At 42.3% G+C, this 27,314-nt stretch overlaps 1 protein-coding gene across 2 annotated transcripts in view; it reads right to left on the reverse strand.

The window, feature by feature from the left end:
• The window catches only part of LOC145357999 (protein argonaute-1), a 115,169-nt gene extending 90,149 nt beyond the window's left edge, over window positions 1-25,020 (reverse strand). The window contains exon 1 of one of the 2 annotated variants that reach the window (XM_080211668.1): window positions 24,898-25,020. In XM_080211668.1, the coding sequence (XP_080067794.1) occupies window positions 24,898-24,922 (25 nt within the window). In that variant the 5' untranslated portion in view covers window positions 24,923-25,020. The remainder of the gene's footprint in view (window positions 1-24,897) is intronic. The other variant, XM_080211669.1, reaches the window with a different exon arrangement.
• Between the last annotated feature and the right edge of the window lie 2,294 nt (window positions 25,021-27,314).

Below are 27,314 nucleotides of genomic sequence, written 5' to 3' on the forward strand. Positions count from 1 at the left end.
ATTAAACATGTTTCCCACTTCCTGCTTTATCTAGAGATTTGTACATTGTGCCCCTACAAACATGGTTCATTTTCAACCCTGAGATAAAGTGGAAGATGGCTCAGATGATCGCCACAGCATAGCAGTGAACAAGCCAAATCTGCACCCCACCCAGCAACATCGAAAGCCCGATGACCAGATTCTTACTTGCAACGAAGAAAAAGCATCATTCCCACATGCCCAGTTTTTGTTTAACCCGAGCTACTTTCATCTTCCAGTTTTTAGCCCATGACCCACTTCTCCCTGGAAAAACCATATTCTTAGAACCTTCAGGTGGATTGACCCGATGGTGAAGGAGGCAAAGAATTGGTTGGTCCAGTTCCCAAAGAATATGGCCTTGCTCTTGCAGAAGTTTATCTTGGTTCTGGAGTTCCGTTCAAACTGGTTGCAGATGTTCATCAGTTTGTGCATGAACAGCAGATCGGAACAGATGAAGGAGGAATCATCTCCAGATCCCAGGCTCTGACCAAGTGTCTGGAATCTTATGTAGCAATCCAACTTGACGGACTCAGTAATAGGTTCTAAGCAACACGTGAACAGGACAGGGTAGAGGGCAGCCTTTTGATTCCTGAGTGAAACTGTGTTACTGATGTTTGAGTCGAGCAGTTGGATCCAATTGTGGTTTCCCTCCCCAAACCAAAAGTTGAAGAGCACATCCATCATGTAAGTATGCAATATTCTGTCAAAGATCTTCTCCTGGTCAAGGCTGAAGAGGCAGGTATCCATCCCCATCATGCACATAGGCAATTCATCCTTGAGTGGCCAGGCTATCAGAACTTCCTGCCAGGTACACTGTCCATCTGACTGGCAATGACCTCGGACAAGGTCTTCTCTACACACAGCAGTGAAATGTGTCACCAATCTCTAATTTCCTCTCTTTCCCTCTGTAGATGAGGGTAATTATGCTTTTCTTCATGGATTCTGATGCGCTGCCAGAATCAGATCCTTGTACATTTCCAGTATGCTTGGACCAATCCAGTCCTATGGAGCCATCGAGTTTTACTTTAAAAGGACAGCAGGGTCTTGGCTCAAACAACGTTTTTTACCCAAGACTTGACGGTGATAGAAGACCAGAAGGATTGGAGGCTATGCAGTACGTGGGCTTCACATCACATAAACTGCCATTAAAATCATTTGTTGATCCTCAAAACATCAGACTATGATGCCATCTTTTCCTTCAGCTTGCTGAACACAGATCGCTCCATATACATTTGAGAGCACAGAGCAGATTAGATAGTGAACTTGGAGGCCTACAAGAAAAAGTGCAAGGCTTCCTTTAAATGACAGTCAGCTAGAAGGAGGCAGTGGTCAGATATGGTGGTGGATCTGATCATGAATGCTCAGAACACAAACTGCAAGTCTATCCTGGAACAGGCGCACCCAACTGGCCATTACCAGGCATATCTGTGCTGCCCTTCATGAGCAGTGTTCCTGAAGACGTTGTGCAGTTTGGCATCTAAGACTGTTTTCAGCAGGAGTCTAGTTATGGCATCCGGTTTGCTGTTGGCCCTGCTGGATCAGCCAGTCACCTCCATGATGCAGTTGAGGTCATTATGGAGAATGACTCACCTGAACGCCGACAGTAGCAGTGGGAGCTGAAGGACAGCCAACCACTGTCTGTTTTAAGATGTCATGATGTGGATATGCCGGCGTTGGAGTGGGGTAAACACAGTAAAAAGTCTGACAACGCCAGGTTTCAGTCCAACCGATTTATTTGATAGTAAATTCACTAGCTTTCGGGTTAGCCCCTTCATCAGGTGAAGGGGCTAACCCGAAAGCTAGTGAATTTACTATCAAATAAATCGGTTGGACTGAAACCTGGCGTTGTCAGACTTTTTACTGTGTTTTAAGATGGGCATACACTTTAACTGCAGCAGAGCATTATTGTGCATTACAGTAGCACAGTGGTTAGCACTGGTACCTCAGTCCTGGGTTTGATTCTGGTGACTGTGCAAACTCCACGCAGACATTCTCTCCATGTCTGCGTGGGTTTCCTCCACTGCTCTGGTTTCGTCCCACAGTCCAAAGATGTGCAGGTTAGGTGGATTGACCATGGCAAATTACCCTAGTGTCAGTGGGATTAGCAGAGTTTACAGAGATAGGACATGGGTAGGATTGCCGTAGGTGCAGGTTCGATAGGCTGAATGGCCTCCTTCTGCACTGTAGGGATTCTATGACTCAATGGGTCACTGCTTTCACTGCCATCTCAACCGTGTTACATACCCATTGATTTGAGGCTCAACTGGTTGCAGCCATCACCTCTAAGTTCCTAATGTTAGGCTTTGGAACCCCACCAAGGAGAAGATACAACCAAAGAAGATCTTTGAAAACCAAAAAGTAAGAGGCCTAAGCCTTTGCCGAAAACCTCCAAATAGGAAATGAACCTCCTCCCCAGCAATTCCCGACCAAAAGAAGCAGACTTGCAAACGTCCAGAGACAGTCATGGTCATTGGCTCGTCCTACCAGGTTTCAGAGAATGCAGGCAGTTGATGACCACCTCAAAAGGGAAAAAAAGATGCACAAAACACCAGTCAGAGCATACAGAAGTTGCAGTGATAGCATAGGGTCATGCTGTGGAGGGATTTCAAGGCACTGTGCGAGTATTGAAGGCAAAGGATCAATGCAGATGTGTTGGCAAAACAAGGTGTAGCAAAGGATACATTTTGAGAGTTTCAGGTCTGGGAGCCGGCACCAACTTTGGAAAATTCAAGTCAATCTGGGTGCTGACTCTGTACACTTTCATGACATGGAGATGCCCACATTGGACTGGGGTGGGCACAGTAAGTAGTCTCACAACACCAGGCTAAAGTCCAACAGGTTTATTTGGTAGCACGAGCTTTCGGAGCGCTGCGAAAGCTCGTGCTATCAAATAAACCTGTTGGACTTTAGCCTGGTGTTGTGAAACTACTTATCGTCTATATACTTTCAAAAGGGACCTGGACCAGTTCTTCACTGATGCGGAGGTCACATCATACAGAAGGTTCTCTTTACAGAGAACACTTGGCCCACGTGATTGATCCCTGTAACAGGTTGCAAAGGAATATTTCAGAGTATTTCCCCCTGTCAATTGCCTGGGTTTTTCACATTTTATTTCTTCCCAGGAGATTACATAGGTGGTGTTGGGGGTGAGGGGCAAAGAAATGGTGTGAGTGAGTACTTCTGACGTTCCACCCACCATGAGGCTGAAGCAGGCTTGATGAAGCAGTTGGCCTATCCAGCCCAACAATTTTGTACTTCATATGTTTATTCACGAGAGATTCCTCAGAACTTCGAGCCAATGGCTGACAACAAAAAAAGTGAGCTGCTGGGTGCATCAAAAAGGAATGAGTTAAACAAATAAATCTTGCCCCAGGCCATTAGTTCACTGGGTTCTGGAGCACAATAGTGAAAGAATGTAGCTGAACTGGAAGTACAAGTTAATTAATGCCTCAAGATTGAAACATAGGAGGATAGATTAAGGAATTGGGATTCTTACTGCTGAAAAGACGACAATGGAGGGGCAATGGAGGCATTCAAACTAATGAAGCTCAGTGAAGAGACAGCTCAACAAAGAACAGTACTGCACAGGAACAGGCCCGTCAGCCCACCAAGCCTGCAGCGATCACATTGTCCTACCCTAAACCAACTGGCTGTATGCCTCTATATCCTGCCTATTCACGTACCTATCCAGATAAGTCTTAAATGTCACTAATGCATCTCCCCCAACCATCTCACTAGGCAGTGCATTCCAGGCCCCCACCACTCTGTAAAAAAAAAACTCCCTGTGGAGTGCCCCAGGGGTTGGTGCTGGGGCCTCAGCTATTTAGCATTTATATAGATGATCTGGAGGAGGGAACCGAGCGTATGGTGTCGAAATTTGCTGATGACACCAACATTGGTGGAACGGCAAATTGTGCGGAGGGTGTGGAGAGTCTACAGAAGGATCTAGATAGGCTAGGCGAATGGGCCAGGAAATGGCAAATGGAATTTAATGGTGGCAAGTGCGAGGTGGTCCACTTTGGTAGGAATAATGGTAGGGAGGATTATTACTTACGTGGCGAAAAACTGCAGCAGGCGACGGTGCAGAGGGACCTCGGGGTCCTTGTGCATGAGTCGCAAAAACCCAGCCTGCAGGTGCAGCAGGTGGTCAGGAAGGCGAATGGGATGCTGGCCTTCATAGCGAGGGGGATTGAATATAAAAGTAGGGAGGTCTTGCTGCGGCTGTATAGGGCATTGGTGAGGCCACAGCTGGAGTACTGTGTGCAGTTTTGGGCGCCGTACTCACGCAAGGGTATTTTGGCCTTGGAGGGAGTGCAGAGGAGGTTTACTAGGCTGATGCCGGAGTTGAGGGGGTTGAGCTATGAGGAGAGGCTGAATAAACTAGGCTTGTACTCGTTAGAGTTTAGAAGAATGAGGGGAGATCTCATTGAGACGTATAAGATGATGAATGGGATGGATAGGACAGAGGTGGAAAGACTCTTCCCACTCAGAAAGGACAGTAGGACTAGGAGGCACAGCCTCAAGATAAAGGGGGGGGGGGGGGCGGTTTAGAACGGAGTTGAGGAAGAATTTCTTCACTCAAAGGGTGGTGAATCTCTGGAATTCTCTGCCCGTTGAAGTGGTGGAGGCTACCTCGCTAAATATTTTTAAGACGCAAGTTGATGGGTTTTTGATAAGAGAGGGGATTAAGGGTTATGGGGAGAGGGCGGGAATGTGGAACTGAGCCACGACAGATCAGCCATGATCTTATTGAATGGCGGGGCAGGCTCTAAGGGCTAGATGGCCTACTCCTGTTCCTATTTCTTATGTTTATTCAATCTCTCCTCATAGCTAATATCCTCCATGCTAGAAAACCTTTTCTGTACTCCCTTCAAAGCCATCACATCCTTCTGGTAAGTGTGACGGCCGGAACTGGACACTATTCCAAATGCGGCCTAAACAATGTTTTATATTAGGTGGATTGGCCAGGCTAAATTTTCCTTTAGTGTACCCACACAGACGCCGCAGTGTGGCAACTGGGGATTTTTCACAGTAACTTCATTGCCTACTTACGATAATAAATAATAAACAAACCGTAAATCAGCAAGACCTTTTTCATACTGAGGAAGCAGAATGAGAAACGTGACCATAAACCACGGAGAAGTTGGTTCTGGAGCAGCTTACTGAGGGAGAGTAAGGGGGCAAGTAACTTTAACCTTGAAGATAAAACTGAAAAACTGTCTTAAGAAATGGATTATTGTATATACAGTTGTACAATATGTACATTGTGAACAAAAGAATTCAGCAGGGCACATTATTTCACACCTTAGATCATCATTAATTACAGTAAGACTGCTGGACAAATGCTTGTACGTTAGTTTTGAAGAAACAACCTGAAGGGGTTCACAGAATTTTACAGTTTGCAAGTTCTGTAATTATTTCAGGCCCGGGAATATTTGCTTTAGCAGCATTAGCTTTACATGGAAATTGAATTTTCTTTCCTTTCTCCAAAGATAGGAAAACACTGTTGTTTTGACTATGAGTTGGGCATAATCAGCTCACCCCCGCATAAATGAGCATTCAAATTATAAATTCTACAGAAACCACAGAATCAATCTAATCACTTCAAAAATACAATGGGGTATTTTGAATTTCTCTGTTGAGGAAAGGGTAAATTTTCACATCCCACAAAAGGATTATAACGTGGGAAACATCACTGCAAACAAAGACTGAAGCTGGCGTGAATCTTATGACCCTGGAGGGAAATAGATAAACACTTGAGAAGAAGTTAATGGGAAAAGAAAGTGCAGAAATAGGAGTTTAGGAAGCTCTGATGTGGAATTACTACAGGCACGATAGATTGAACGAACTCCTTTGGTGATTCCATGAACGCTCAAACTTACAACTTCATAATTTGGAGCAGTTTAGTTGTCAAGTTAAAACGAAGATTGGAATAAGCTCTATATATAAATTAATTTAAATCATTCTCTTACTGCAAGGTAAAAGCATCTCAAAATAGTCTCTTATGAACAAGATGATCTACAAACTTACTCGGGTCACAATGTAAAGAACGTAGCATTCACAGCAAAATAATCCACTAAAATAAACGTACCAAAATCCAGTGCCATAAGCACACTGAAGGCAACTGTTCATGCCAATTGATTGAGCTCAACTACCTTACATATCCGTGCAGGTAAAAATAATTCTTCCATGTTTATTTGATGCAAGGAAAGTCTGAATTTAGGCAACATGAACATATGTTAAATAGGGCAGCTAGTAGGAGCACATGAGGGGGGTGGTGGGGGGAGGAGATAAGTAATTCTAATCTGGGAATTTTATAGCAGCATATGTCTGAATAGTACAGTCACTAAGAACTCCCAAAATCAGCACCAATTCAAAAAAAGTAACATCACCTATTGTTAGTGGCAATTAATTGTGAACTTGGCTGGGTTGCAAACTGCAAGCACTCTGCAAACTCAATGAATAAAACAAAAGACAAAACACAAATTTAAGCCCAAGTTATCCAAATACAAAAAGTTACAAAGTTAAAATATGCAAGTAGCACTAAATCCACCATCACGGTTACACTATGTCTAGCCGCCTCCTGTCAGGTTATTTATTTGTCTAGTTAAAATTAAGATTGCAAGAGTAATGGAAAAATGCAGAATCAATCTGCAACAGCACACCAGATTGGCCTATTCTTTCAACATTACGTTTTCCACACGCGCCAGAACTTATTTCAATCTAGTGAAACCTAAAATCCAAACGTTGGTGCTAAATATCTTTTTTCCCTATCGGTCCCTCACACCACATGGCATTTCTCACTCCACAATTAAATTTAATATGCTTTATCCCTTTGTGACAGCCTTTCCTTCTGGTTTGTCCATTAAAACCTTTGTCCATTTTCTCTATACTACCATCTGTCATGCTGAGTCTGTGTCCATCCTCACATACAAAGGTAGGCCAATTGTCACAAGCAATATATCAGCTCAAAAGCATCTGTGGGTTTGAACATCTGACCTTAAGAATGCAGCAAAGGACAACTACATAGATTTTTGAGGCACCTGTGGGCGTCTGAATAACAAAAATATAAATGAAGACTTATTATGGCCTAAACAGTGTAAAATTAACGTGTTAAATTTTCACACTGAAGAATGGAGAGAAAAAGTGCATAACCAAGTGCGAGAAGAGGTGAGAAATTATTTAATGCCCGCAATGGATTTGAATAGAGATGAAATTATTTTGTTGGAACTCCATTGTCACATCAGCCTCCTCCCATTATTAGATTATTTAAGAATGGTTTTTAAGTACAGCTGGGAAAAAAAATTTTGTCAAAGCTCTTCATCTTGCATTCATCAGGAGAACTGTAACAATACCAATGTCAGGGGACACTGCAACTTTACACCACATGAGAAGATGGTGCAGGTTGGTTGGCAACTGGACTCTCATTGGTAGCTGTGTTGCAATGGAGAATGCACCAGTTGATGATGACTGACAGTTAGCTGGCGAGCATTGTCTGAAAATTAAAGCAGGCAGCTTGACTCTGACTGGTCACTGAAATTGCCGAAAAGTAGCTCACCTCTGAAAAATGCCCAGTCTACCTCAGTTTATCCTGGAAGAGAAAGGAAAATTTGAGCAACAGGTGAAGGTAGCTGCTTCAAACTGTTACTATGCAGTAGCAACACAAATAGAATTTGCCAGGATGCCATAGTCAAGCCAAAAAGACTGTCTGGTTATCACAGAAATGAGTAATGTGGAATATGAATTTCAGTACTAGTGTGATGCTCGGTACTTAGGCCATTCATCCCCACCATACTGCACAGGCAACACAGTGGCACAGTGCCAGAAGCCTCACAGGTTCAGAGACCCAAGTTTGATTTTGGCCTTGGGTGACTGTGTAGGGTTTGCATGCTCTTCCCGTGTCAGCATTGGTTTCCTCTGGGCGCTTCAGTTTGTTCCCAGTCCAAAGATGTGCAGATTAGAAAGACTGACCATCGTAAATGTGTGGGGTTATAGGGCAGAGTGGAGGGTCTGGGTAGGATGCTCTTTCAGAGTCTGTGCAGGCTTGATGAGCTGAATGGTCTCTTTCTGCACTGTAGAGATTCTATAATTTTATGACTAGCAGATCATGTTAAACAGAATGTTCTTTCTGCTGCTTGCAATGGGCAAAGTACAGACTGCATCCAACTAGCCTATGCTGGCAAAACGCTGTATGCAATGTCAGATGTGATTTCGCAATTGGACATTTGCTAAACCATCCTTAGTGTGCTAAAAACTATGCTTGCAACCAATTAAATAAATCAGTCAGGCTTGCAGTGCTGTGAATTTGCATGTAACTAAATGTTACATGTACTAACACACAGGATTCTGTTCTTTACAGATAGAAAGAACACATACACACATTGTGCCTGCTAAACAAAATAAGTGATAGCCATTTACTGGTTCATTCCTCAGGGCAACATCTTGCCCAATCTGCCAAGCTGCCTGGTTCAGATTTAAAACAATACTTGGCATTTAAAGTAAAAGCTTATTTATTAGTCACAAGGAAGGCTTATGTTAACACCGCAATGCAGTTACTGCAAAATTCCCCTAGTTGCCAGAGTCTGGCGCCTGTTTGGGTCAATGCACCTAACCAGCACATCTTTCAGTATGTGGGAAGAAACCCAAGCACCTGGAGGAAACCCATGCAGACACAGGGAGAATGTGCAAACTCCACATTGACAAAGACTCAAACTGGAAATTGAACCTGGATCCCTGGTGCTGTGAAGCAGCAGTGCCAACCACTATGCTACTGTGCCACCCACCTTATCTGCCAGTCACCATCAACTGGTGCATTCTCCTTGGCAACACTTCCACCAGAATCTAATTGATAATCGCATCCAATTTCCAGTGGTAAAACTGAAAAATACAGTTCCAAACTTCACAAGCTACTTTTTAATCAACCTCCCAGAATATTTTTCTCTCATTTTTAGTTCCTCCTGTACAGGGATGGTCTGATTTGCAGGACTTGCTCATCTTCAATTCATATATAAAAAAATCAATTAATACTTGGGTTGTATGTAGTACTCTGAGCCATGACGAGGGGCAGCTGAAGTCCTGTCATTGGTCCAATCCCTCTGAGCTGCCATACAATAACAACTCTGTCCCCTGAACCTATCAATCTCCTCCTCTCTCTTTAGTGTGCAAGTTCAGTTATAAGATTGCTTCTATTTAAGTAACCTTGGATTGGTCAGCACCAAAATGAATAACCATCAAGGAGTTGTTAAACATAAGAACATAAGAACATAAGAAATAGGAGCAGGAGTAGGCCATCTAGCCCTTCGAGCCTGCCCCGCCATTCAATAAGATCATGGCTGATCTGTTGTGGCTCAGTTCCACTTTCCCGCCCCCTCCCCATAACCCTTAATCCCCTCTCTTATCAAGAACCCATCAACCCGCTTCTTAAAAATATTTAGCGAGGCAGCCTCCACCACTTCAACGGGCAGAGAATTCCAGAGATTCACCACCCTTTGAGTGAAGAAGTTCCTCCTCAACTCCGTTCTAAACCGCCTCCCCTTTATCTTGAGGCTGTGCCCCCTAGTCCTACTGTCTTTTTTGAGCGGGAAGAGTCTCTCCACCTCTATCCTATCCATCCCATTCATCATCTTATACGTCTCAATGAGATCTCCCCTCATTCTTCTAAACTCTAACCAGTACAAGCCTAGTTTATTCAGCCTCTCAATGGAATCAAAAACCAAAGAGTTTACAAATTCAAGAAAAGTGAGAGGAAACATGTCAGAAGTTTCTTCAGAAGGAACTTTTCCAAAAATGCAGATATAAAAATACAACAAAAAACTTACTTCAACTTATAAATCAAAGGATTAATAAAGAAACATCGTTATTCCAAACTTGGGGCCTCACCCTGGGCTACTCCAAACTCTCCACAATTCTACATGGATTTTTATTTATAGTGAATCAGCTTGTCAGCAGACTATTACATCACTCTGTAATTGGTTCCATGCTTTACTGGGTCAGTTGACCCTTACACCTTGTTCCCATCGGTCACATTACAACCAATTCAAAGTGGTTACCGGTTACACACTAACATCTGTTGCTAAAATATCAGCCTGGCCCTTTGGTAGCATTGTCACCTCTCAAGCCACAAAGCTGAAGGCTCAAGTTCCACTGCACACCTAAGCAGTGTTGAAATGTTTGCACAGTTATGTTACCAGAGCTGCCACTAAAAATGGCCTCATCTGTTCATTCAGTCACCAGAAAAGACCCTCAACATCAGCTGAGGAAAAACAAAGTTCTCCTGCAGGACAACATTCATCTCTCAACCAAAAACAGATCTATCTGGTCATTTAAAGCATTTATTGTGTGCAAAATGGTCACTTTTTGACAATGTCACAATCGTGATTTAAAAAAAATTAAGACAATGCACGTGAAGCAGTTTGACGTATCACAGAATCCCTACAGTGCAGAAGGAGGCTATTTGGCCCAGAGGGTACACCGAGCACAATCCCACCCAAGCCCTATTCCCCGAACCCCTCATATTTACCCTGCTAATCCCCACTGACACCAGGGTTAATTAGCATCGCCAATCAACCTAACCTGCACATCCTTAGACTGCAGGAGGAAACCCACACAGACACAGGGAGAATGTGCAAACTCCGCACAGTGCGCTGAGGCCAGAATTGAACACGGATTGCTGACATTGTGAGGCAGCAGTGCTAACCACTGTGCCACCTAGAGTGATGTGAAAAGTACTAAATATATGCAGATTACTTCTTTCAAACAGATAAAAGCTAATGCACTTGTATTCCAGAAGAAAAACCTACAGACCTAAAGAAGCAGGAGACATTTAAAAAGCTTTAAAACAGGGTAGTTTTAATACCTAGAGCTGGTACTTCAAAATATTAGTCAATGTCCAATGCAGCTCTGCAACATGAATGAGGTGCACAGATAGATTTTCTAGCTCCATAAACAATAATAAACATATCCAAATACACAAGAGTCATCATAAAAATTCTCTCATATACTTGAAGCATTTTATTTGGAAATCAATTTTCCAAACACAACCAACATTTATGTTCAATACTTAAACCTGTCGTGTGTAATATCTTTATCAGTCCTTTGAAGCAGCCATGGAAAACTGTGACATTGCAAGCCAATCTGGTTCAAGCAGAGTGAAAACAAATGTCCACGAGTGCACACATGCACAATGACATTAGTGAAGATCAAGATGCTTCCACATGAGGAAGGGCATCTGGATTCGCCCACTCAGAATTCTATGCTGCTCTTCTACCATTGCTGCATCTCATTATTTCCAGTCGATCCCAGGACTCATCTCCACCCGAGCCTGTAAATCAACCACTGATTATCTGAATAAAGACACTAGTACTAAAAGTACCTTTTACTATCTTGAACCTGTGTCACCTTGTTCTATACCCACAGATTTATTGGGGTCCCAGATTAACCTTTACAGTACCACTTACTATCTTATCAGCAAGGTCATCTTCAGATGTTTTCTCTGGTCTTTTCCCTCAACATAGACAATCAATCAGATATCCGTTCTCAAGGCTGCTTCTAATGCTTGAATGACTGCTTCATTTGCTTTCAAGCAGAGCAGGACACTACTCAAAGTGTGATATAATCAGAACATTGTATCCACTGAACACAACTCTGTTATATTTTGGCTATTGTAGTTCAATATTTTGTTTGCTTCATAGAATCCCCATAGTGCAGGAGGAGGCCATTCAGCCTATTGAGTCTGCACCTACTTTCCAACAGAGCATTTACCCAGGCCCTATCCCTGTAACATCACATATTTACCCCGCTAATCCCCTAACCTACACATCTTTGGACACTAAGGGGCAATTTAGCATGGCCAATCCACCAACCTTGCACATTTTTGAACTGTGGGAGGAAACCTGGAGCACCTGGTAGAAACCCACGCAGACACAGTGAGAATGTGCAAACTCCACACAGGCATCCAAGGCAGGAGAGAGGCAGTAGTGCTAACCACTGTGCCACTGTTGTGTACCATTTGAAAGGGTGCCAAGTTTACCAAGAGGTTGTAGCTTAAACAGCATGTAGCGTGCGCTTTGTATTTTTTTGCAAAGTCCATACAAATAAGAGGCACATGTACCATTGTTTGCATCCATGAACAATTCTAATAATATCCCTCAAGGGCATTTTGCTGCATCTCCGAAGAAGTGGGGTCTAAACTAAACTATTTTGCCAATGCCCTGTGATTATATGTGCTGACTGCACATCATGCTTCTTACTGGCACACAGGTTTGGCAGAAAAATTAATAATGGGAAAAGGCTCTTCGGCCCATTGAAATTCATCTTTCTAGTTGTCCAGTGCTACATTTATGCCAAACAAGTGCATTTTTAACACAGCTGCTTGTCTTTCTGCGAGATCAATTCAAATGTTTATTAAATTGCTACCCTCTATTCATAAAACCTCATAAGAAGGCATGTTGATTTACATGCCTAGCTGCTAAAGAACGTGTCCCATAAACTAATTCTTCATTGCTGTGTTGAGGAAGTGCTGTCTATCAAATAAAATGTTAAACCAAGGATCCGGGATCCCATGATACTATTTGGATATCAGACAAGTCCTTGCCAGCATTTATTTCTTAAACAACAGCACCCGTACAGATTTCTTGTTCATTTACTTTGTTGCTGTGGCTGCAACTTGGTTATACATAAATCGGTTGCAATGTTTTCTTACGCTACTGAAAGGTTACCATACTTTTAAAGTTATTAATTGGTTATTCTGCACTTTGGAACATTTGGAAGAAATGCGCTGTTTCTTTCCTTTATTGATGTGATGGATGTTGGATCCCTGCACTGCTATACTGATTTTCAAAAATTTATCAGAGGTATACTGGACTATCCAAGTAACACACATTGTGCACCATTTTCTACATCTTGGGAAAAAAATAATTTTGCATTTACTGGAGTGAAGGGCAGCCAATGTTGAAGCAAAAATGAGAAAAAAAATCATTTTCAGCATACATAATGTTTCAAGATGATTTTATAACCAGTGAACCAGGACGCTGCTGTTTGGTCATTTGTGTCAATGCCACTTCTTTGCTGAAGCAATCCAAATCTCACTGCATTACTCTTGGCTCACCCTGTACCCTTCCTACTTCAGAACTTGGAAAATGGGAGATTAGAGCAACATGATCAATGTGTATCTGGAATAAAATCCATACGCCACCATATATTCGCTATGAAATATCTAATGCAGCTGTATTAAAATAGGTCTATGGGCAATGCACTCAATTCACGACATCAGTGAGAAGCTTCACAATATCTGAGAATTGACACTACATAAAATATCTGACAAGTACTTTGGAACCAAACAAAGACAGCCTAACAAACAGTTAGGGCCTTTTAAAATTACATTCAAGTTGAATCTCTTGAGCTCAGAAAAAAAAATCCCAATCCGTGCCAAACAACCCAGTTCTCATTGCTTATTGCATTAAACACCTAAATTCAAATGCACATTTTTCCTTCTAAGACATGCCTACATTCTCTCAAGTCAGTCAGCAGATTGATATAGGACCATACACAACAGTGAAGTCCCAAAATTGATCCATGCTTTGTGCCAAGTTAGGTGCGCTACAATTAGACTCGGCATCTTGGCTAAGTGAACTAAAAATCAACTTACACCCATTTGTTATCCAGTGACCTTTGTTAGAAAAATGGATGCTGACCTTGGATGAGGCCAGATTTGAGTGCAATCACAGAAGGCTGATACATGGACAGCAGCCACAACAATGGTAATGCCTCTGAAAGTATCCATGACTCTAATTTACTGTAATATCAACTGGTTCAGAGAAAGTAAGTGTTATGCACAGTCTCTGCGCTATTTCCTCTCAAAAGTATTTTTGTTTGAATAACCCTTTTGGATTCGTTTTAAGTATGCAAAAAAGCCCATGAAACACACCCTTCTTCACTCCTTGGTTTGGTGCGTCCAGAAACTCACCACCCTGGAAAAATTAATGTGTAAACTTGCATCAGCACAACATATGCACTGTGCTACTAAGTTGGTAATAAAAACATACAAAACAGCTGGTGTAGAATGTGCTACAAATCACAACATGCTCTTGCCATAGACACAAAGAGATGCTACAATTAAAATGAATTTATTGGCACTCTGAAATTTCAGCTTTTCATTGGTAAATGTTGTGCTGCCAGATGAACAGTTCTCCCAAGTCTGCTATTATTTATCACCCATGTGGTAATTTTACACTATCTAATGGCTTTGCCTAAAGAGATTGTTATCATTAGAAAACAAGAAAAGGGAATAGGTATTCAAGTAACATTTATGTAACATCCGTAACACAAAATAACATTGTAAGACATCTTAAGAGTCACAATCAAAACACTACCAAGTCAAAAACAGAAATTACGAATGGTGACCAAAAGCAAGCAGAAGTGTTGGGAGAAGGATGGTGCAACTGAATAATGAAACTGAAAAGGGGATTATGTATCAGTCATGGGGAATGAATTAATGACTTGAATTTGGGCAGAGTTGACAATTTGAGAGATTCAAACAGAGTTATGGGAAAGTTGGGCACATATTTGGGAAACATTATTTCCAAGAACTTTGGGAAAATATTATATTCACAATGGAAAATGTGCATAAAGAACAGTTCTTCTGTTAACACTGGGGATATTTCACACGTTCTACTGAATAATGTCATTTTGTCATCCACTGAATTTTAAATATTAAAGGAAATAGAGGAAGATGTGAGCACTGATCCCATGTTCAACTAAGTACAGCTGCCATTTAAATTCCAGCCACAGGCAGTTGAGACAAATCAGGAAATATCAATCGCCAGAACAGTTGTGAATATATACTGTTTCAGCATCCTAGGATAAATAACAAACAAAACTGGTGAATATCCACCAGAATGTCAACGAAGGTCCTTCTGCTTGATGGCTCAGTGATTAGTGCCTCAGTTCCAGGGACCCTGGTTTGATTTCCGGCTTGGGTCACTGTCTGTGTGCAGCCTGCATGTTCTCCCTGTGCCTGCATGAGCTTCCTCCCACAAACCGAAATATGTGCTCATTAGGTGCATTGGCCATGATAAATTCTCCCTCAGTGTACCCAAACAGGCACTGGAGTGTGGCGACTAGAGGATTTTCACAGTAACTTAGTTCCAATGTTAATGTAAGCCTTACTTGTGACACAAACAAAAAAAAAGCTTTTTCTGGCCTTCACATCAGCAATCTGCAAGGTTGGAGAAATAGGAGTTAACATCTTCCTGATAGATGGCTGGAATTCCTGCTGGAGGTGAGAGTTCAGGTGCAGTTTCACTGTCAAAAAGTCTGCTGTCTAAGCTGATACATGGAGAATGGACACCTATGCGAACAACAAATGTTGCCCATAGAAATGCACCCAAGTAACGGTATTTGAAAGTTCATTAGATTCAAAGTTTTCCCTTTATGAGGATAAAATTTCTTTATTTTGCTGATTATTAGTTAACTAACCAGCAAACAGCACAGGAATCTATTACAAAAGCATGTTAAACTATCCACAAAGACCTTGCTGCCTTGCATAGTTTAATGAACTTTCAAATACCCTTACTTGGGTGCATTTCTATGGGCAACATTTGTTGTTCGCATAGGTGTCCATTCTCCATGTATCAGCTTAGACAGCAGACTTTTTGACAGTGAATTTCCAGAGGTTTTAGAAAATCTAGAAATAATTTTTCAGTCACCAAGAATTACAGCAGCGAGCAGTTTAATGCATCAGCGCTGATCTTGACAGCTCATGTTGAACTTGTGTGCTGCAGCATAATAATTTTAAATGAGTCAAATTGTAATTATTTTATCAGCCGCAAGTCCACAAAGGACCATGCACATTCCTCTTAGAAAGGGGCAAGTGGTTATATTGCTTTAGGGGCACCACTCCACATCAAATGTGGAGCAAGGCAAAGAGACAGGCTCCCACAAATTATCAGCCAGAACACTGAACACATGCTGTTGGCATAATTCTGCACCACAGTTTGGCCATCTAAGCTAACCAACTCCCACAAATGTGTAAAGCTTGTGATGATTACCGTGCACTACCATTTGTCCTCCAAGATTACAAAGTTATTAAACGGCAAAGTTCCAATTTGATTTCTTATGTAAATAAGGTTTAATTGATATATGAACACACCTTTTAAAAGGGAGTTTAGGGTCCATAATTTGTTCCAATGGTAGATAAATGATCTACGGATAAAGCACAACTGGTGAATTTCAACAAGTCCATATCTTTACAAATGACTGGGTTAGAGTGAGTGATTCAGAGGTATTGAAACAAGCTAATTTTGAGAAAACACGCATGCTTAAGCTAAAAGGGGTGCAAACAAGAAAAAACAATTGTAAAACATTTAATGTTTCACAGACTGAAGACATTTAGCATTAATTCTAAGGTGTAATTAAAGTTTATACTCAGTCTTTGCAGACACATAAGGCTGTTTTCAATGTAAATCAACTCAAAATGGTTTATATTTCAGAATAAAATTATATTAACATTACGCAATTTCCTGCAACTTTCTCAATGAATTGGAGATTGTGCTTAAGCATCAAGCATTAAGAACTTCTGAGAAAGTTGATTCTGTACAAAGTATTATCTTGTAGCAGTTTGAAAAGCAACAAGCTGCAGATGCTGAAAATCCAAAACAAATACACCTGGACACTCAAAATGAAGCTCAGTTCAGTACAATCCGCTGCATAGATACAAAATATGGAGGTGACGTTGGGATGTACTTGGAATGGACAAGACGTCAAGCTGATCATTCACTATGAAAGTGGTTTTGTGATGTCTCAGAACAGCTCAACCGTAGATTCATCCAGTACCCTTTTCCAGTATCCGTTTGAAAGGTTGAAAATGTCAGCTGATGATGGGATCAGAATGCTTTATTTGGACTTTGGAGGGCCAGAAGGAGAGCTGGTGAGTGTGGAATTTGTAAGATCTGATTTTTGAAACTCATTCTTGCAAATGGTGAGACTGGAGGCTCCATTTTAATGCTTCCCCTCTTCTCATTCCTAAACTAAAGTAATTATTGGCCCCTTAGAGGCAGGCACAAGATAAATTATTACAGTGAATGAGGGAATGGAAGAGTCCTTAAACAAATATTTTTTGCTGCTTTAATGGTAGAAGATATCAATTATACAACGGAAATAGAACTGAACCTTGGAGTTAATAAGAGTGAGGTAGTTGATATCAACAGAGAAAAGTATTGGAGAAAACTAAGGGAGTAAAATCCAGCAAATTCCCAGAACCTAATGGTCTATATCCTATGGTTAAGAAAAGAGCTGCAGAGATATAGTAAGTATATGGTTATGATTTTCCAAAATGTTATAGATTCTGGAATGTCTCAGTGGATTGGAATTTAACATAACACTGCTATTCAAGTAAGAAGAGAGAGAAAATGAAACTACAGACTGGTTAGCCTAACCTCAGTCCTCAGGGAAATGCTAGAATCTATTGTTAAGGAAGTCTCAACAGTGCATTTAGAATATCATAATATGAACAGACAAAGTCAGCTTGGTTTTATGAAGTGAAAATTGTCATATCATTTCATCAGTGTTTTTTTAAGGATGTAATTAGAGTAGAAAAGGGGGAACTATTAGATGTAGTATACTTGGATTTCCAAAAGGGATTCAGTAAGATACCACAAATGGTTTATACAAGATGAGGGCTCATGGAGTTGGGGGAGATATATTAGCACAGATAGTAGATTGGTTGATGGACAGGAAGCAGAGAGTAGGGATCAGTGATGCATTTCTAGTTGGCAGGCTGTGACAAATGGAGTGCTGCAAGGGTCAGTGCTGGAGCCTCAGCTGAATATAATCTATATTAATGACCTAAGGTGAAGAGACAGTAATGTATCCAGGCTTTCTGACTATATAAAGCTAGGTGGAAATGTAAGTTGTGAGGGCTGCAAAGAGATATAGACAGGTTACATGAGTGAACAAGGTGGCAGGTGGAGTATAATGTGAGCAAGTGCATGATTATTCACTTAGCCATTAGAATAAAAAAGAATATTTTTAAAAGATGGAAATGTGTAAATATTGATGCTTAAAGGAATTTGGGTGCACTCGTCTATGGAATAAAGCAGGTTGGCATTCAAATACAAACAATTGTAAGGAAAACAGAATGTTAACCTTTATTACAAGAGGATTGGAGTATGGAAATAAAGTCTTACTACAATTGAATAGGATTTTGATGAGACCACACCTGGAATGCCATGTGTGGTTTTGGACTCCATATATCCAGAACAATATTCTTAACTTGGAGGCAGTGCAGCAAAGATTCACAAGACTGGTCCCTGGGAGGGTTGTCCTATGATGGTTGAGTAAATTAGATACGTACTCTGGACTTCAGAAAAATGAGAGGAGATTTTACTAGAATGCAAGATTCTGAAGGGACTTGATAAACTGCATGCAAAGTTTGTTTCCCCTGGCTGGGGAATCTGGAACATTGGGGCACAGTGTCAGATAATGAGTCAATCATCGAGGACTGAGCTGATAATCTTTTCACTGAAATGTTGTGAATTTTTACAATTGTCTACCCCAGGTTATGGATGTTTCATTGTTGAATATATTTAAGGCTGAGAGGCACCATTTTGGTGTCTCAGGAATCAAGAGCGTGAGGTGCAGGCAGGAAAATGGATGATTGGAAACCGTGACTGGAATGAATTGTGGAGTGACTCGAGGGCTGAATGGTCCCGTCTCATTTCTTGTTTTTTGAATGGTGAGACTTGCACCTCTTACTGCTAGAGAAGCAGTGCGGATTTCCCGATCAGTCTTGACTGAGGTATAAGTAACAAGGAGGGTAACGGGCAAGACAGACGATCTTAGAGCCTTAATGCTTGCACAGAATTTGGATGTGGTTACAGTGATGGAGACTTGGTTAAAAGGACAGGACTGGCAGCTAAATATTCCGGGGTATAAGTGTTTAAGGTGAGCCAGAGGAGGGGCTAGAAGAGGTGGGGGAGTAGCAATACTGGTTAGGGAGCATATTACAGCAGTACAGAGGGTGGATAATTTAGAAGGGTCATGTAACAAGTCACTGGGTGGAACTCAGAAACAGGAAGGGTGCAGTCACTATGCTGGGGGTTTACTACAGGCCTCCCAACAGCCCACGGGAAGTTGAGGAATGGATATGTAAGGAGATTCGGGACAGGTGCAGAAAAAATAGGGTTGTTGTAGTGGGAGACTTTAATTTCCCTTGTATAGACTGGAAATCAATTAGGGCTGGGGGTCTGGACAGGGAGGAATTTATAAAATGCGTACAGGAAGGTTCTTTGGAACAATATGTTGATAGTCCAACTAGACAGGGGGCTGGCTATACTGGATCTAGTACTGGGGAATGAGACCAGTCAGGTCATCAAAGTTTCAGTAGGGGAACATGTGGCAAATAGTGACCACAATTCTGTAAACTTTAGGATAGTAATGGAAAAAAAATGAGTGTTGCCCAATGGGTAAGGTGCTGAATTGGGGGAAGGCTAACTATAGCCGGATTGGGCAGGATTTGGTGGCTGTTGATTGGGAGAGGCTGTTCGAGGGTAGATCCACATCTGGCATGTGGGAGTCTTTTAAGGAGCAGTTGATGGGGCTGCAGGACAGGCATGTGCCTGTAAAAAGGAAAGATAGGAAAGGTAGGATTCGAGAGCCGTGGATAACCAGGGAAATCGTGGGTCTAATCAAAAAGAAAAAAGAGGCATATGTAAGGTCCAGGCAGCTAAAAACAGATAGAGCACTGGAGGAATACAGAGAAAGTAGAAAATAACTCAAACAGGGAGTTAGAAGGGCAAAAAGGGGACACGAAACGTCCTTGGCAGAGAGAATTAAGGAGAATCCTAAGGCATTTTATACATATGTTAGGAACAAGAGGGTTGTCAGGGAAAAAATCAGATCTCCCAGGGACAAAGGAGGGGAATTATGCTTAGAGCCCAAGGAAGAAATGGCAGAGGTGATAGTGGATGCCTTGGTGGTTATTTTCCAGACGTCGCTGGATTCCGGGGAAGTGCCGGAAGATTGGAAAACGGCTAATGTTACGCCGTTGTTTAAGAAGGGTGCCAGGCAAAAGGCAGGGAATTATAGGCCGGTTAGTTTAACGTCTGTGGTAGGTAAAATGTTAGAATCCGTCATTAAGGAGGAAATTGCGAGGCATCTTGAAGGGAATTGCTTGATAGGGCGGACGCAACACGGTTTCATTAAAGGGAAGTCGTGTCTGACAAATTTACTGGAGTTCTATGAGGATGTGTCTAGGGCAGTGGATAGAGGAGAGCCGGTGGATGTGGTCTTTCTGGATTTTCAGAAGGCGTTTGACAAGGTACCTCACAAGAGGTTATTGCAGAAGGTCAGGGGACATGGAGTTGGGGGTAGGGTGTTAGCGTGGATAGAGGATTGGTTGTCAAATAGGAGGCAGAGAGTGGGGGTCAATGGGTGCTATTCGGATTGGCGGTTGGTGACTAGTGGGGTGCCCCAGGGGTCGGTGCTGGGGCCTCAGCTATTTACCATTTATATAGATGATCTGGAGGAGGGAACCGAGTGCAGGGTGTCGAAATTTGCTGATGACACCAAGATTGGGGGAAAGGCAAATTGTGCGGAGGGTGTGGAGAGTCTGCAGAAGGATCTAGATAGGCTGGGCGAATGGGCCAGGAAATGGCAAATGGAATTTAATGTTGGCAAGTGTGAGGTGGTCCACTTTGGTAGGAAGAATGGTAGGAAGGACTATTACTTACGTGGCGAAAAACTGCAGCAGGCGACGGTGCAGAGGGACCTCGGGGTCCTTGTGCATGAGTCGCAAAAACCCAGCTTGCAGGTGCAGCAGGTGGTCAGGAAGGCGAATGGGATGCTGGCCTTCATAGCGAGGGGGATTGAATATAAAAGTAGGGAGGTCTTGCTGCAGCTGTATAGGGCATTGGTGAGGCCGCAGCTGGAGTACTGTGTGCAGTTTTGGGCGCCGCACCTGCGCAAGGATATTTTGGCCCTGGAGGGAGTGCAGAGGAGGTTTACTAGGCTGATACCGGAGTTGAGGGGATTGAGCTATGAGGAGAGGCTGAATAAACTGGGCTTGTACTCGTTAGAGTTTAGAAGAATGAGGGGAGATCTCATTGAGACGTATAAGATGATGAATGGGATGGATAGGATAGAGGTGGAGAGACTCTTCCCGCTCAAAAAAGACAGTAGGACTAGGGGGCACAGCCTCAAGATAAAGGGGAGGTGGTTTAGAACGGAGTTGAGGAGGAACTTCTTCACTCAAAGGGTGGTGAATCTCTGGAATTCTCTGCCCGTTGAAGTGGTGGAGGCTGCCTCGCTAAATATTTTTAAGAAGCGGGTTGATGGGTTTTTGATAAGAGAGGGGATTAAGGGTTATGGGGAGAGGGTGGGAATGTGGAACTGAGCCACAACAGATCAGCCATGATCTTATTGAATGGCGGGGCAGGCTCGAAGGGCTAGATGGCCTACTCCTGCTCCTATTTCTTATGTTCTTATGTTCTTATGTTTCTACTTGTAAACCTCAAGCATTCTCAAGTCAGCTAATGATTACAAACATGCAGTTCCATTCTGTCCCAATAACAAGCCTTATGTAAAAACCACCAATAGGACATTGCCATTTCCTACACCATAGATCCCTGTGGTTATCAACGAAAGACTAATTTTCAACAAATTCCGGTGTTTTGTGCTGTGGGTTTGCATGAAGTAGGTTGAGGTAAAATAATTCAAATCCATGTCAATCAGGGCTGTTGCAGTGTGCAATGAGACAGCATTTCTACTTATCATACACACATGTCCGATTCATGGAGCTCATTAAAATTACACTGAAGTAAATGTTTGTCGTCTCAAAATAGGTATTATAGCCAACTTCAGATTGATGGTAAATTCAATAAATTAAAAAGTTACACATCCACATGATCATTTAAGCATGTTTTCATTTACAGAAGGTGGAATATTCATTTGCATCTGCTGTACAAAGACGGAACAATGGATAAACTTGCACTTAGATAGTGTCTTTTACTGCCATTGGCTATGCCAAAGCTCTTCAGTTAATTCAGAGAATCAAAACAGTATAGTACAGAAGGTGGTTTTCTGGCCCATTGAGTCTTTCAAAGAGCAATTTATTATTCCCACTTCCCTGCTCTTTCTCAATTTGTTTCTCCTTCTGAAGGCTGTATCCAGCACATTCTTAGGAAGTGCATTAGAATTCAAAACGTTCATTGCTTTCCTCACATTGTTGCTTCTAGCTCTTTTGCCAATCACCTTAAATCACTGGTCTCTAGCTATTGACCCTTCAGACACTGGATACAGTGGATTTATTAAACCATTCACGATGCCGCTATAAAATCCTCTCTATTTGAAACAACAATCACCCCAGTCTCCCTAGTTTAACCGTTAGAACTTTTATTCCCTATCCCTGGGATTATTCTGATAAATCTTCTCTGTTCTCTGCCCAAAGCCTTCATGTCCTTTCTGAAGTGTGGGGTGCAGAACTGGCAAATACTTCTGTTGGGACTCTGGGAACAACAGTAAGCCATTTAGCCCTCCAGCCTATCCAACCAATGTGACCCAACACTATATGCTCACCATTGCCCTATGTGACTCACTGTCCCTTAATTTAAAAAACAATCATTCAATCTCAGGTTCAGAAGAAAGTTCAAAACTTCTATAGCCATTTCTGTGTAAAAGTGTTTCCTAATTTAGCTCTCATACAGTCTGGTTCTAATCCCTAGCCCCAGGGACCATAAGCAGCAGAAATAGTTCCCATCTATCCTTAATGCCCCTCATATCATCTAGGAAATTTAAGCCACACCATCTCTCAACTTTCTAAATTCCAGGGAATATAAGCCTAGTTTATAAAATCTCTCCTCACAATTTAACCCTTTTGACTCCAGATATGATTCAGGTAAATCTACAGTGTCCTCCTTCCAAAACTAATACATCCTTCCAAAAGTCTGGTATCCAGAACTTCCTCAGACTCCAGGTATGATCTAACCAGGGCTTTGTATAGCTCCAGATGGCTTCTAAAATCTTGACATCTAGTCATAATTTTAAAACAACTACAAATTGAACAATAGGAACAATCAAATTATCCAATAATTTAGACTTGGTGATGATGGTTAAGAGAGATGGCTGGGATACCTACCAAATACTGCCATGAGATCTTTTATATGACATTATTGAGATAAGACTGCAGGTAATAATATGCTGGCCTGAATTATGAACTTTCAGCTCTGGAATGGCGCCTGATGCTCATGTACTGCCAAGCCGGTGACTTTCCAATTCCATTTTTTTTGCACTACAAGAATGAGTTTCTTAAACTTGTGTGTATAAACATGCATTTATTGTTTAATCCCAATTGCCTTCAACTGATTTAAGAGTCAATCACATTGATAAGGATGGCAAAGTACCTTCCCTAAGGGTCACCAGTGAACCAGATGGGTTTTTACAACAATTGACAATGACCATGAAACCATGGTCATTACTAGACTATTAATACAAATTTTTATTGAATTCAAATTTCACCATTAGCTGTGGAATTTGAATTAGTGTATCTCTGGATCAGTGCATCCCACAGCATCTCTAAATCACTAGTCCAGTGACAACACCGCTATCCACAACTTTCCTTTTGAGGTGTAGGTATTGCTGTTAACTAAACAAACACAGCAGCCAATCTGAACAATACGTAGACACGAAAAAGTGCAATAAAACAGTTTTGGTGATACTGTTAGCCAACACATGATGTGAATCAGAAAATTCTTGAATATTTATATATCTGCTTGACATAGAATACTCATCAATAATTTGTACCTACAGGAACAATGTTTCTTATCACGCTGTTTATTTTCTACACTCTCAAAAATCACAATCTGTCTTCATCTACACCCTATTAGAATAGTTATCTGATTCTTAAATGACCAGGACAGTTTTGTCCATTAACCTACATTAGAGTAGTGTTCAATATTCTCTGAAGAAAATTTTCCAGGTCCAATTCCATTTTTTCACCAGACCAGCGCCATGACTATTCCCTGCTGGTATCAGATTTTTGAACTGACCTATTCTTACATTAAGTTGATCTTTCTCTACACCTCAGTTATGGCTGTAATGCTTCATTCTGCACCCTCTCCTTTCCTTCTCCCTTACGTACTCTACGAACAAAATGCTTTGTCTATATAGTGTGCAAGAAACAATACCTTTCACTCTATACTGGTAGATGACAATAATAAATCAAATGTCTAACCAGATTTTAAGCTATCTACATTGTTTTGTGTACTTTCAAGGGAGCCCTCTTATTTCAAGGACAAAATTTATCAGCTTTTGTAGTCTTCCCCCATATCTTCTATGCTGTCTCTTTTACTACATCCCTTAAAAGGGCCTGAATATTTCCCTTTGCTAATGAACAAAACCAGCCACCACACAACATATAGACTTACTAATGCCATATACACATTACATCTTGAGATGCTGCACTCTGCAGATGTGAGAAACACGTTTATTTTTTGATCGGTCCATAGTTCATTGCACTTTATTTTACCAGGTGATAAGTTCCTCAGTGAATGGAATGGTACAGGAGCTTGTTGGAGATTGTGCAGAAATGGCAAGAGCCATTTCTCCATCAGATTTCACCGCAGGTGATGCAGCTGAGCGCAAAGTTTGAATGTGAGCGGATCCTGGGCGCTCTATTCTGGCGCTGTCCCAGGTGGATGTTTCTTTCCCCCCCCAGCCGCAATCCGCTCCTTCTCGCCGTTTTTAAAACAAAATTACAAACTCTGGCTGCTGCGGCGCTGCTCCTACTGCGCATGCTCTCCTCACAGACCCTAATCCAGAGCGCGCCCCCCCCAACCTCACCCAAATAGAAATAATCAGACGCTCAAATCCCGCGTCCCAGCCGCTTACCTGCTGCCGCTGGCCCCGCTTCCATCCCATAGGCCGCGCGTGAGAGCCGATTTCCCCGGGTGTAACGGCTCGAAGCCCCGCGTCCTCCCCGAGGAGCGACTCCACTCCACACAACACAACACTCACACTGATACCACGCATGCGCTACCCGCTCCTACGCACGCGCCTCATAAGCTCCGCCTCTCCCGGCGGCCCAGCCCTCCCAGTTGGGCATGCGCCAGACAAGCCCCGCCCCTCCCGGCGGCTCAGTGCTCCCCAACTGCGCATGCGCCAGAAGCTCGCCACGGCCGCCACCACCTCCACAACAGCGGCGCATGCGTTACTCCGTAACGTGATGACGCACAGTTAGCCGACCACGGAAAGGAAGGAAGGTAGCGCCGCTTCGGGGCCGCTGCAGGAATAGCAGGTGCTCTCCGCTGCTGGAGTAAACTCCTTGGATCGAGCGTGCCTACGGGAGAAGGTAAAAATGAATCGTGTACACACCACCTCCACTTTTCAGCTGGAACCGCAATTTTACAGCTCATGCCACAGTAGAAAAGAGTCAGTTAAACCAAAGTATCCATAAACTACAGCAAACATAAATGCCCAATCAAATTTGGCCAAGATCAAATCAGGTACAGTGCACTTTCTTGTCACCTTGGATTTTGTATGGCTACCATTAATTTAATTCAATGGGATTTTAGCATAAGCAGGAACTTAAGTTTATTTTATTCGTGTCATAAATAGACTTACATTGACACTACAATGAAGTTACTGTGAAAATCTCCTAGGCATCACGCTCTAGTGTTCAGGTACACTAATTTAGCGTGGCCAATGCACCTAACCAGCATGTCTTTCAGACTGTGGGAGAAAACCAGAAATTCCAGCCTCCCAAACTATCTGGATCCTAGTTTGCCTACCGCTGCAACAGGTCCACAGCAGACACCATGTTCCAGGTTCTACACTTATCCCTGGAACACCTAGATAAGAGTATGACATAGTTGTCTTTGTTATTTATTGATGACAGCTCAACCTTCAACACCACTGTGCCCATGAAATTCATCTCCAAACTCGGTGTTTGGATCCTGAACTTCTTAACTCACAGACCATAATGAGCAAGAATGGGTAACAACACCTCCTCCATGATCATCCTCAACACCAGTGCCCCACAAGGCTGTTCTCAGCCCCCTACTATACTCCTTATACACCTATGATGATGTGGCCAAATTCCCCTCCAATTTAAATTTTCAATTTTGCTAACGACACCTCCGCAGTGGTCAGATCTCAAACAACAATGAGACAGAGCACAGGAACGAAATAAAGAATCTGGTGAACTGGTACGGCAACAATAATCTCTCCCTCAATGTCAACAAAATGAAGGAGATTTCATCGACTTCAAGAAGGCGAAAGGAGAACATGCCCCTGTCTACATCAATGGGGATGAAGTAGAAAGGGTTGACAGCTTCAGGTTTTTAGATATCCAGATCACCAACAAGCTTTTCTGGTCTCCCTCCATGCTGACACTATAGTTAAGAAAGCCCACCAACACCTTTACTTTCTCAAAAGACTAAGGAAATTTGACATGTCAGTTATGAATCTCACCAACTTTTAGAATGCTTTCTATGGTGCATCTATTTCTGGTTGTATCACAGTTTGGTATAACTCCTGCTCTGCCCAAGACCACAAGGAACTACAAAAGGTCGTGAATATACCCCGATCCCTCATGCAAACCAGCCTCCCATCCATTGACTCTGTCGACACTTCCTGCTGCCTCAGCAAAGCAGCCAGCATAATTAAGGACACTCTCTCTTCTTCCACCACCTTCCATCGGGAAGGAGATACAGAAGGCTGAGGTCATGTACCAACTGACTCAAGCTTTTTCCCTGCTGCTGTCAGACTTTAGAATAGACTTACCTTGCATTAAGTTGATCTTTCTCTACACCCTAGCTATGACTGTGACACTACATTCTCCACTCTCTTGTTCCCTTCTCTATGAAGGGTGTGCTTTGTCTGTATAGTGCGCAAGAAACAATACTTTTCACTGTATGCTGATACATGTGACAACAATAAATCAAATCAAAATCGGAGCACCTGGAGGAAACCCAAGCAGACACAGGGAAAAACATGCAGACTCCACACAGACCCAACTGGGAATCCAATCTCAGTCCCTGGTGCTGAGGCAGCAGTGCCAACAACCACCAAGAATTGGCCTTGCAACTTTAAGAATGGAGTAAAAGTCAGAAAAACACAATGCAACATCAAAACTTCAGCAAAGACTCCAGCTCAAAAGGAGCAGTGGTCTTTATGTTGTGGTCAGCTGTGAAGCAACGTCAGAATCAGTTCCTGGTGGAGAAATTTAAATTCAATTGATAAATCTGGAATACAAATCAGTATCAGCAATGCTGACCATGACAACTATCATTGATTGCTGTGAAAAC

This window comes from Carcharhinus amblyrhynchos, chromosome 24 (genome assembly GCF_965287045.1).
Source record: "Carcharhinus amblyrhynchos chromosome 24, sCarAmb.v2.hapA, whole genome shotgun sequence".
Classification (NCBI taxonomy): domain Eukaryota; kingdom Metazoa; phylum Chordata; class Chondrichthyes; order Carcharhiniformes; family Carcharhinidae; genus Carcharhinus; species Carcharhinus amblyrhynchos.